We start from the raw sequence: 12584 nt of genomic DNA, 5'->3' as shown, positions 1-12584 counted from the left end.
AATTTGTGGACCAAGAGAAAGTGAGAGAGAAGTTTGTCATCTCATTATCAAGTAGCAGTGGACCACCACTGAACCGCCCAATAGCTTAGAAATGTCCAATAACAGAACCGAATGAAAAAGCCTTGTTCCACGGACGGCGTCGTTTTTACTGTTGAAATTGCTTGATTCGATTATATCTTTTTCTTCTTCTTGATTAGACCTCTGTAAGACAAAAGGATTCTACTAACTAAAGCCACTGGGCCACCACAATGTGCTCGTGTTATAAAAGCGATCAATCAATTGTTATACCAATATAGACAATATATGTATATAATTTGATATAATTTCTAACTCTTTTTACCTTTTCTTTTTTCGTATTAGTTTTCTCCGTGTTGGTTATTTTCTTTTTGAGAAGAAAATGGTCTATTAAGTAGCTTAAAAATGAAATTTCACTCAAAGCCGTTAATCAGCGTATACGTCTTAAATATCCAATTTTTTAGACGTTTATGGATTTAGTCTGGATTTCATTTACAGTTATTGTTAAACGAGAGCTTATTCCGATTTACATTGATTAATTTAGTGGCACATCTTGTACATACCACCAAATTTCAATTTTAGATAGATAAATAAATGGTACATAAACATGTAAAAAGCCATTAAAAGAGTGGACATAAATTAATATTGCAACTATAATTTAAAGTCACAAGGGCAACTTCTTTTTTTGATGAACAAAGAGAATGTATATCAAGATCCACACCTAGAAAAGAGAGAAACAATGTGAAATGTAAAATGTTTTTCTTCTCATTATAATTCACCCAAAGCTTTCTAGCTAGTCACTTAATGTGTAGCTAACAAACAAACAGTGTTACTGATTACCAGCAACCTTTGGCTATCATTTAATATTTATGTTCCTAAACTTAGGTTCGATAAAATTAAAATATTCTCTTAGCGGGTCGAATTAACTGGATCGAATGATCGATATTGGAAGAACTTTTGCTTCTTCACAAAATTGAAAATAACTTAACAGCAAAATATTTAATAGGAAAGATGTCTTTGTTACACAACTTCACAACGCACAAGTGAAATATGGATGCATCGAAAGGAGAGCAATGGTAATTAAACCGAATAAATGTTTGTTTTTATTTGAATACGGTGGGAGGAGAAGGAGGAAAAGATGATCAGGTAAAGAATGAAACTTGGAAATCATGCAAAGCCACACCTCTTCCTTCAACACATCCTTACGTGTCCTCTTTTCTTCACTCCAAATTCCCTTATACAAAGAAAAAAAATATTTCAATCCCATTTATATATACGTATATGTTCTATCTCTTTATATCCCATTTTGTGTTCTCTTAGACTTGGCTCTTTTAGTTTAAATCATTATATCAGTCGATATGGCGAACGTGGACAGGCGTGTGCATGTCGACCGAACTGACAAACGTAGCCCTCTACAGCCGAGCTATGAAGATGATGTTGGTTATGGCTATGGTTATGGTTATGGTGCTGGTTCTGATTACAAGAGTCGGGGCCCCTCCACTAACCAAGTATCTTTTTTGTTTCTTCTCTTTTATTACATATTTTTTTGTTTCTTACCAAGAACTATTTAAAGAAGTTTCTGAATTTTTTTTAAAAAAGAACTAAATTATCCACTAATATGTGTTGAAAATCATAAGCGCTCCGAACTATTGAAATCAATATATGCAAAAATATACAAAAGGTGGTTATGCATGCATATAGATGGTTATATGCAAGCATGTATATAGGATCATATCCAGATGGTCATCCTTGGATTTAACAATTTTGACATTACTCATAACAAAATTTAAAGTAACTAAAGATAATAATTGATACATGCAGATCGTGGCACTTATAGCAGGAGTTCCCATCGGTGGCTCACTACTAGCCCTAGCTGGACTCACTCTAGCTGGCTCGGTGATAGGTTTGATGCTCTCAATCCCGCTCTTCCTCCTCTTCAGTCCGGTGATTGTCCCGGCAGCTCTCACCATCGGTCTTGCTGTGACCGGAATCTTGGCCTCTGGGATGTTTGGGCTGACGGGTCTAAGCTCGGTCTCATGGGTCCTAAACTACCTCCGTGGGACGAGTGATACAGTCCCGGAGCAATTGGACTATGCCAAACGGCGTATGGCTGATGCGGTAGGCTATGCTGGTCAGAAAGGTAAAGAGATGGGCCAGTATGTGCAAGATAAGGCCCATGAAGCCCGTGAGACTAGTCTGACCACTGAGACCACCGAGCAGGGTAAGGGAAGGAGGTCGTTTGGATCATAAAATTGTGGGCTTCTGTTGGAACGGCAATTGTGTAATTCTACTTTTATGTCCCAGTTTCTTCCTTCTAGAATATTTTGTCAATATGTTGTACGTTCGTTTTGACGTTCTGTCGTGTCCGAATAAAAATACCTTGTGAGTGAAATAAAAAACAAAATAAACCTGTTTTTTTTTTTTTTGGAACCTAATAAACCTGTTTTTCTTTCCTCTTTTCTGAGATAGCGAGATATTTCATACCAGATCCAGATGAATTTTTGGAGTTTATTTTTTAAAAAGTGGATTTTATACCGTTAAAAATGTCTATAAAAATAAACACAAAATGAAAGTTCTTAGATAGAGAGAACTCAACTTCTAACAGAAATCCATACCATCCTCTAACTAAGATTTTATGACTGGTTTAAAGGATGAGACAAATTCTAAGTCATCGAAGGTAACCGTAAACATGGATCTTTAAGCCATTGTCAAGTTTTTTAGTATGTGTTAGGAGTTGAATCATATGAGAGATAAATGAGATATTATTCACCACGCATCAACGACATATGCAAGAAAAATCAGTCCTTACATTGACGATAATATATACTTGTCTCTACCATGATCAATCCTTATATTGAAGTGTGAGCTTGTACTTTATTTCTTTGTTTAATGAGTAATTTTATAACTTTTGGGTTACATCTTTTGTTGTACGGCCTGTCTATCATGCTGATCTTTCATACATTGCTTGTTATGTTATGTATTTGAATATCTTTAAGCATTCGAAACCGGTATCGTCTATCACTGATGATATTAAACGACTCAAACAATTTGACATTTTTCAAAACTTGGGAAATGACATACCCACCTATTGCATAAAACCTTTGTTATCTTGATGGTACATATTATATACTTTTGTCGGAAATCGATAGATACGTACATTACCTTAAAGGTGGGTGTTTTTATATCCCTCAAAAAATGTTAGGGGGTTTAGTTATTGTTTTTGGTAAAAGTCAGGGTTCATTTACGCAATTTCCCTTAGTTTTTGATTTTGGCTTATTGGGCCAAATCGGGACGGCCCGTTATCGAGTGCCGGCTGGTCGGACTTTCCCTTCCCGGAGCTGAAAAATTCCTCAGCCCTCCGTTCACGCCTCCGAAGTGACCGTTGCTTCTTTTCTCTCTTCTGGTCAAAGTGATGGCCTCGTATACTACGTTACTGGAGAAAACTCGCGTCCCTCAACCTTCCATACAGAGATTCGCTGTGATTTCCGTTTTCTCCAAGTTACGATCTGCTCCAGAACGATTGGGTTCGGAATCCGAAGCCGGAAGAGAAGCTATCTCCTTCTGCCTCACCTCCGCATCTCCCACTGTCGTTGATCAATCCGTTCGTGAGCTATGTCGATTAGTATCAGACTCCGTTCTGGACCTCTCCCGCGGTTTGCTGGAACTCCAATCAGCACTCGAAGGATGCGACTCGAAATTAGTTCCCCTCTTTGTGAAGGGTTTAGGGTTTTTGATTCGAATTGGTTACGAACAGAAAGATGGGAATTGGAAGTTCAATTCGACGGAGAATCATCCGTTTGTCAGGGTATGTGATCCATGGATGCGTCCATGTTCCGTGAAAATTAAGCCGAAATTAGTAAGTCCTTGATGCTTCTCCTTGTTGTTGGTTGTAGATTCTTTCTAGTCGAGCGGAGGCACAGACGGAGCTTCTTCACCAAGTATCACTCTTTGTGATGCATAATCGGCGATTGGGAATGGTGGGAGTATGTGAATGTTTGGAGCCGTTCCTGAATTTCACAATACTGCGTATCCCACTTACAGATTCATCGTCATCTTTGTTTGCGAGGGAATTAGTTTCATCAATGGCTTCTCTTTGTTGCTCATGCCGCCACGAAGCATTGCCAGTATTCAGATTGCTTATCCGCTGCCTGAATTATATCCCGGGCAAAAATCTGGAAGTAAGTTTACATGTTTGCCTGAGTATTTCGATAGCTTTCACTGTCAGTCAGTTTGTTGAATGCACGTAATCAGATGCAATTCTAGGACGCTGTTCTAAATTTATGAAACTATTCAGGACAATAGAAATTTCAGCTGCATTGTCAAGACTCTAGTGGATGCCTACACTGTGGTTGCGAGAGACTTGGTTGGAACTAGATTGGTATGTGCTTATTGCCTCATCATGCCTTCATCTTTATCTTTGTGCTCATTCTCCGACACTCATTCATTTATCTATATTAACAGGAAGTAATGGAAGTTCATCTGCTTGGTGTGCAACTGGTAGATACCGTACTTTTGCTTTGTGCCTCTCCTCATGTCCAAAACACCGAACAAGAGCCTGTGATCGAATCATTGAGGCACTTATTAGCTGTTCAGAAAGACCTTGGATTAACATATTCAAGTGATTTATCCTTGGTGGTTCTCTCGCTAGTTTTCATGCTTGCCAAGTCCAGTGTTGAGCATGAGCAACTCTCCATTTTAAAGTTCCTGCATTTTTTGCTCAAATGGAAAAGTGAAAATGGTATATCCGAGTCTCCGTCTTCTTGTCATTACACTCTTGCTCGATTTATTGTCTATTAGTGTAGTAGCTAATTTATACTAGTCAACTTGGTGTGTCTTGCTATAGCATGACTCCCTGTTTCTTTATATTTTGGCAAACAAAAAGTGATGTGTGCATTTTCTGTTGACTGAGAATTGATTCTTTTCAATTCTTTTGTAGAAAATTTGTCGGTAGATGCAGCCTGTTCAAGTGTGGAGCCTCTATTATTTTTCCCTATCATCGCACTGATGTCTTCTCCTTCTAAATCAGTCAAAGGTGCAGCAAGTAAGGTTCTTTCCATCGTAGAAAATGTCTTGGTAACAATGTCAAATGCACCAAAGATTGAGGTCCACACAAGTAAGGAATATTCACCACTCAGCCGGGTGGGCTCTGTCGTATTTAGGATGATGCAGCAACTCTGGCATCAGGTTTAATTTCTGTGGAGGAACCTGCTATTTTCTATAATACGTTGCATAGATCCACTCATGGGTTAGGTTATTTTAAATGGCTACTCCTTCGAGAGTTACGCATATTTATTTGATTTATGCCCATATCAATATATTTCTCAAAAGAAACTAAGAATCAAATTGCTCACTGAGTCTTTGAATGTTCTTTTTTTTTCCAGAATGACTATGCACCTTCCACGTCTTCCTTCCTCAGAGTGGCTTACATCAATGGAAGTGAAACACAGGAAAGTTATCCTGGATCAGCGACTTGGAATTCACTACTTATGGAACATGCTGAAAGGTTTTGTGATAGGAAAAAGTTATCTGGATCGTTTAGTCTTTCGCAAGTGATACCTATTTTACTTGGTGCTGTTGCTGGTGTCTTGGTGATGCATCCATCCCTAGGACCTGAGGCTATTGATTCTTTGAGTGCTATTGGTGGCATTGACCCGAAGATGAGTGTCCCGCTATTGCTAGTTGTTCTATATTACAGCAACTTGTTATCTCGAACTGACGTTCCTTGTCAGAGTCTATTGGTGAGACTACTCTCATTCATTTTTTGTTAACTCCTTTATCTTCAAATTTAAGTGTTTGTTTCTTTTATTTATTTTTCCTTTAGTCTAGTTCCCATTTAATTTCTTTGACTTGCAGACAAAACTTCTGGGATTGCTCCCATCACTAGCTGCACAACAGGTGATGATTCCACTTGTAGTTCAGACTATTACACCAATGCTACACAAGGATGCGAAAGGGTCAGTACACCATTTTCTGATAATTTCTTGTGTATCATGTTTCTTTTTAACCGTATTCATAATAGGGTTGAAACCTTTACTTGGTCATTGCAATACTCGATATTCACCTTTGCTCTTTAGTAAACGGGTAGTCTTTGGAAACAGCTTTAACTTTTCAGATTATGGGCTTATGATATAATATAACAGGTAGATTTAGAAGCCAAAGAGTAGTATATGATGTTTCATGCTTTAGCCTACATTTATCAATCTTGTTGAATCGGGTTTCTGCGCTATACCTTTTTTAATATCTGTACTGCCATTGAAAAGAAGTTGATATGTGTAGCTCTGATGATGGTTCATTTTAGTTTGTTGTATGCTACAGCCATAAGATTACTTTGCCAGACCTGGGTAGTCAATGACCGTGCCTTTCCGAGTCTGCAAGTAAGCTATTCTCTACCACTAGATGAATTTTTGCTCAACATTGATGAAGTCAAGTTGTACTATTTTTATTTGTTTCTAATTATTTTAAGTACTCAGGAGGTGTTACGTCCGAAAGGATTTGTAGACTTTATTTCGGAGAGACATATCTGCATTAGTATGGCTGCTTCCATTCATGATGTATGCAAGAGCCACCCTGATAGGGGAGTAGACCTAATCCTGTCCGTTCAGGTATAGTTTCTCAAACGAGTTTGCTGTTACTGCTTTGGCTATATATTGAAACTTTTGGAGTGCCATTAAATTTTCCACTGGACTCACACTCTGATAGGCCTGTATAGAAAGCCAAGACTCCTCAGTTCGAGCTCTTGGTTTTCAGAGCCTTTCCCATCTTTGTGAAGCCGATGTCATTGGTACTCTCTTGATGCTTGTTTCTGTTAGTCAATTCGTTTGTATTTCACGTCATATTTTATCTTGTAACTTCTGCTTTGTCCATCTAGATTTCTATACGGCATGGGGTGTCATTAAGAAGCATGCTCAAAACATCAAACATGATCCTCTCCTTGCTCATAGGTTAGCGGAGTTCATATCCCGAATCATATTTACAGGCACGATTAAGGTGTTCAAAGTGGTGCATGGATCTTTTAGCCATTGTAATTTGAGGTGCCTAAACAAATATTTGACGTCTAGCATTATTTTGATGAATATGTTGTAGTGTCTGCCTTCTTCTTAAGTGGGGTGCAATGGATGCTGAAGCATATCCTGAGGATGCAGAAAAGGTTCTGAACATTTTGTGGGAAATTGGGAGCTCTATGCAGATGCCTCATGATTCCCGATGGACAAAGGCAAGAGTCTCTGCCTTGATGGCCCTTGGTCAGTATGAGGTACGTGCTGAATTTATGTATCTTGTATGTATTTTTTTTACGTGTGTTTCAGGCCATCTTTGGTTTCCTTTGGTCCTTAACTACTAATATTGACATTTTTAATGTAATTCTGATCCATTATTTTTCCAGGTATCACTTATGGACAAACAAATTTCTGACCTGAACAAGAATTGTACACATTTGCTCTTCTCGGAGACCAATGCGAAAATTCTGAATGCTTTAGAAGCTCTTTCAATCAAGATCATGATTTACGAGCATAGGTATAGAGCTTGTAGTCTACTGAACTTTTCTGGCTTAGGTCCTCATGAGGAGCGTACTGAAACTGCTTCTTTTCTGACCTTTCAGCGTCCGGCGTAGATATGTAAGAGAGAAGAGAGTTCCAGGTAGTAAGATTGAGAAGCTGCTGGATGTGATACCTGAGGTCATCTTCCCTGCAGGTCTGCATTTTTTTTGCCTAATAACTAACTTCACCTGTTTATAATTATCAGTTCTTGTTGTGCTTTGTAACTTGACATTCTAATAAGATAATGCTGAAATTTATAGTTCCATCTTCAGTTAAACAAATGGGAAGCGCGTTTGTAGTGAACCATCATATGCAGTGTTAAGATTATCGAATACTCAATTCTTTTCATGTTTTCATAATGGATAGACCTTATCGAGTGCTTAATTCTTTTCATGTTTTCATAATGGATAGAATTTTTCGCTAAATATTTATGATAATCAGTTATGTAAATTTCTTACTACTTCGCATGAACTAACCATAGCACCATCCATTTGACTCACAGGGAAAGGAATGAAGACCGGAGAACTACCAGGTGCGGCATTATTATGTCTATCTTTTAGTCCCAGAGATGTGAAGTTTGGGTCATCAAGAGTAAGAATATTCAACTTTCTGCTAGGAGATTTTCTATGCTTCAGCGTACTTAGTTGCATACTTTTAGTCGCAGAGCTTTCGTGATGTCCATGGTCAATACGAGGAGGCATTTAGAGTAGTAATCAAATCTCTCCAGATCTCAAGAAATATTTCCCTTGCACTGATTTCATTGCAATCACTGAAAGTTTTTATGCGGCGTTGGATGAAAGCTAATATACTGTCCATTGATGCAACGGCTACAGAATTATCATCTGATAAAACTTCTAAAGCTGCAAACAACATCTTGAAGGTTCGAGATAATGTGTTTCTGTAGCAGCTTAGTCAAAATAATTTTTTGAAGTGATCAAACCTTTATTGAGATTCTGCTGTGTTATTCATGTAGAGTTTAGTATACATGGCTGAAGAAACTCTTCCCAGGTCTGCAGAAAATATAGCACTGGCGCTGGGGGCACTATGTGAAGTAAGATTTTATATAAATGTGCTTCCATATCTGTAGTGCACAAGTGTCTCAATATACGGTTTAATCTGTTTTTTTTTTTTTTTTTTTTTTTTTTTTCAGGCTTTGCCAGCTGCTGCTCATAATATTAAAGCGACTGCGTCAAAATTTCTGTTGGGTTGGTTGTTGGAGCATGAGCATGAACACCGTCAGTGGACCGCTGGTATTTCTCTTGGATTGATTTCGTCATCTTTACACGTGACTGACCACAAGCAGAAATTTCAGAATATATCTGGGCTTCTTGAGGTACTGTCTATACTTATGAGTTAATTACGCCACGGACCATATTGGTCAATGTAACTTGTGGAAATTATTGTTCAACTGTTTCATGAAAACTCATACTGAGTAGTAATTTTGAAGAATATGCATGCAAAATCAGTCTTAATCTTTCTCACTCGTTACATGAGCTCTTTTCACTTTGAAGTAAGCTTGCAGCTAAAAAATAATATTTATCCTGCAGGTTTTGTGCAGCAGTAAAAGCACTCTTGTAAAAGGAGCCTGTGGGGTTGGATTGGGTTTTTCATGCCAAGATCTGCTCACTCGGACTGAAGTCTCTGCGAGTTCTGGTATAGACAGTAAGTCCTACAGGAATCAAGAGGAACAGCTATTAGGAAGGATCGTGAGGTTGCTTTCTTCAATTTTGCATCGTTTCCTACACACTCCGTGTAATATCCTAGAAAGCTTATCTGCGCTGTTCCCACCTGGAAAGGAAGACAACGTTACATATTTACCTCAGTTGTTGGATGAGAATTCTAATGATTTTGATGATGATACATGGGGTATTGCTGGACTCATCATAGGTTTGGGTATGTCAGTTGGTGCAATATACAGAGCTGGGAAGAAAGATGCTGTTGTGAAGATTAAAAACCTGATCGTATCATGGATCCCATATGCTGATTCTCTTAAGCAAACTCCAGGTTCTAATAGTAGTGTATCAGTGAGAGTTTTTTCAGCCGGTTCCTGTCTTGCAATTCCAATAGTGATCACTTTCTGCCAAAAAGTGGAACTGTTTGATACACATGAGGTAGATCATTTAATCAATTGTTTCAAGGACCTTATTTCTGAGTTGTTAATTGTTAAAAAGTCCGGTGCTTTTCATAAGAGTTTGTTGATGGCGTCCTGTATCGGGGCGGGAGACCTCCTTGGTTCTGTCCTGAATGAAGGTATCCACCCTGTTGAGATTGAGTCTGTAAAAGGGTTACTAGAGCTGTTCAAGACATGTTACTCTGGACTTCACCCACCAGTTATTCACTTTGGTGGCATGCTCGGAGTTGTTAATGTTTTAGGAGCAAGTGCTGGGAATTTGGTGTATTCCCATCCTCTACCCCGTGCTCCTCCTTCCAGTTCTGAGGAAAACGTAAATTCTCTGGTCCATCTTTCTCGAAAGTCTTCTCTTTTATTCGCCGGTTAATGTGAAAGGATTCCTAACGTCCATTTATTTTGCTACAGGAAATCTCTTACGTGTCAGGTCCTTTGCTTTCAAACTCATATTTTACTCAGCAGTTGACACCAACTGTGCAAGAAATATTCCTTATCGCACAAAATACCAAGGATCGCCAGCTGCAACATTATGCTGCATGGGCAATCTCAATTCTTAGAAATTACATGCGGTCCGGGGAAGCATCAAGTCTCAGTAATGAAATCCAGTCTGATGACTCTCACCGTAATTCCATCTCCCACAATGTTCCTGAGCATGCCATGGTCATGAAACTTGCTCGAGGCCAGACAAATCCAAGTTTGCCTTCGGTATGTCTGCTTAAAACTTTCTGATAGTTTAAACCTTCTCTAATTCTTGATGGTTGGAACATAAAAGGAAACTTGAAATTGTAAAATCTTAGGTTCCATTAAATTTCTGCAACAGTCAAATAAAAATATGATTTAGTTCAGGATAGAGATATCAGTCTGTTCCATACGTATTAATCTTTGTTGATATTTAGGCGGGTAGCTCTCTGAATACTGGCACAGTGGCAAGTGCTTTGCGGTGTTTGTCTCATGCTCCGAGGTTGCCAAACTTGGACTGGGGAGCAACAATAAGGCGGTTAATGAAACAAGAGACTCAGACTGATGCATCGCAATCAGGAGATCTTCCCAAGGAAATAACTCTTAGGGAAGAGTGCTTAAAATTTTCACTAGCCCACGCAAGTCAATGTGATAAACTTCTAGCTTTTCTGGACGAGTTGTCTGAACTATCCAGATTCAAGGCACTAGAGCAGAGTCTCCAGTCATGGCTGCTCTGTCATCTAGGGGATTTAATGAGAATATTCTCAGGTTCAAGAATGGATAAACTGTTTGACGATATCTGTTGCTTCGTAATCTCGCTATCTTCAGACGAAGAATATAGCTGTGATCAGAAAAGCTCATTGAGGGTCTCTTGTTGGAAAGGTCTGAGTCAGTGTCTCGAAGGAACTTCGCTTGAATCTTCAGAATACATCACAAAGATTGAAAAATGCATAGAATTGCTTTTTGCGGTCTTACCAGTAGCATCACAATCTCCGAAAGCAGATCAGATGGGTCCGGTGAAAGAATGGTATGAGGCAGTTAGATGTTTGCAGAAGTCGGGTCGGGATTGGTTATACAAATTTCTACAGGTATATGTAATAGCTGCCTTATGCATGGGTTTGTAAGGTATATATCATCTTTGTAGACATCTAGCCACTTAACTGATATTTTTCTCGCATGCAGGTTTCAAGTCTTGACCCTGGAAACGAAAAGATTGACTTCCAAGGTAACCTAAAGAAAATCCAGGCAAAAGCCAGGCTAGCAAGACTTGGCTCAATTCCATTTTCCGAGTTAGGAAAATTGAAGGCAATTATATTAAATTGTGAACAGTCAGGTCAGTTAATATCCTCAATTGCTATATACATGCTAGATACAATCAAAGATCATGATACAATCAAACTTTTCGTCTTTGTTAGATATCTGGGATGTGCACATTGAGATAATAGGTGCTCTGCATCACGCCGAAGGAGGAATCAAAAGACAGTGGCTCATTGATGCTGTTGAAATCAGCTGCGTTTCTAGCTATCCTTCCAATGTAAGACACATCAGTGTTAAGATATCCTCCATCGAAAGAGATTATCTTCCTCTTCTTCTTCATTTTTAACGTTGAAATTGGTTTTGCTTCATCGACAGGCTATTCTCTTTGTTGGTCTCCTCTCTAGCATCTGTTGCGAATACATGCCGTTTCTCACTCTAGACCGATCCACGGTTTTGAGCGATATGTCTGTTACCGTAACTTCTCTCCTGTCTGATCCCAACTGGGAAGTTGTCGCAGAGCCTTTCATCTCGTTTCTATGGACATCATTGGAACGTGTTTACAATTTTGCAACTGACTCAGACGGTAATGCAAGGCGAAGCTCACAGCATATCGAGCGAAGCGAAAGAGATTATGCGCCAATGCTTGTGAAGGTGATGCATCACATTTGTGTAGCCTTCAGAGACCATTTGCCTCTTGAGAAACAGCTTAGACTTGCTGCTATGGCCATACCTTGATTCCTTTGCAAATATTGTATGATTTTTATATCTAGCCAGGAGACTATAATTTCGGAGTAGTTTGGTGATTATGAAGGGAATTTTTTCATGGCCTTCAGGTCCCTCACTGTTGTATTCATAAAAGAGATATTGTTAGTTATTGGTTTATAATAGATTTTTTATTTGTTGTAAAAAAAATAGATTATTTATTCTGGTCTCAACCTGCATACATTTAATATGGGCAATGCGTTGTTTAGTGTTGTTCTCATTGTGTAACGATATGAGCTTATCATCGCAATCGCGCAATTCGCAAGCATAACCAATAAGCGAAGCCGCATAAGTGTGTTGGACTTGGAACACTATCCTCTTGGCACAAGATCTCCTACAGCCACGTGGCACAATCACAACCTCTACCCATCTCCTGCCCCACTTGATCCGAGTTTGTGGAAAATCTGAAACCAACCAATCAGAACTCG

At 38.9% G+C, this 12584-nt stretch overlaps 2 protein-coding genes across 4 annotated transcripts; both read left to right on the top strand.

The window, feature by feature from the left end:
• The first annotated feature begins 1234 nt into the window (after positions 1–1234).
• On the top strand, positions 1235–2269 carry LOC18012126 (oleosin S2-2). The gene is made up of 2 exons (XM_024151584.1): positions 1235–1523; positions 1837–2269. Exons 1-2 carry the CDS (start codon positions 1374–1376, stop codon positions 2263–2265), a joined length of 579 nt encoding a protein of 192 aa, XP_024007352.1. The 5' UTR covers positions 1235–1373; the 3' UTR covers positions 2266–2269.
• Positions 2270–3337: 1068 nt separating this feature from the next.
• LOC18012125 (protein RST1) lies at positions 3338–12330 on the top strand. 3 transcript variants are annotated; one of them, XM_024151027.1, is made up of 24 exons: positions 3338–3820; positions 3909–4193; positions 4310–4393; positions 4477–4753; positions 4952–5199; positions 5397–5753; positions 5869–5969; positions 6314–6389; positions 6489–6617; positions 6715–6796; positions 6884–6956; positions 7099–7267; positions 7397–7527; positions 7613–7704; positions 8053–8141; positions 8209–8430; positions 8524–8601; positions 8701–8883; positions 9098–9994; positions 10087–10383; positions 10575–11225; positions 11320–11470; positions 11553–11671; positions 11770–12330. In XM_024151027.1, the coding sequence occupies exons 1-24, from the start codon at positions 3428–3430 to the stop codon at positions 12127–12129; spliced, it is 5544 nt and encodes a 1847-aa protein (XP_024006795.1). In that variant the 5' UTR covers positions 3338–3427; the 3' UTR covers positions 12130–12330. The 3 variants fall into 3 exon arrangements, with proteins under 3 accessions (XP_024006795.1, XP_024006794.1, XP_024006796.1); XM_024151026.1 differs by having other exon boundaries at positions 6486–6617; XM_024151028.1 differs by having other exon boundaries at positions 3428–3820; positions 6486–6617; positions 8215–8430; positions 11770–12129.
• Positions 12331–12584: the final 254 nt, after the last annotated feature.

The sequence above is a fragment of the Eutrema salsugineum genome, unplaced genomic scaffold (genome assembly GCF_000478725.1).
Source record: "Eutrema salsugineum unplaced genomic scaffold, Eutsalg1_0 scaffold_6, whole genome shotgun sequence".
Lineage (NCBI taxonomy): Eukaryota > Viridiplantae > Streptophyta > Magnoliopsida > Brassicales > Brassicaceae > Eutrema > Eutrema salsugineum.
The sequence above is the reverse complement of the archived record's forward strand: the minus strand, read 5'-3'. Positions and strand labels throughout refer to the sequence as shown.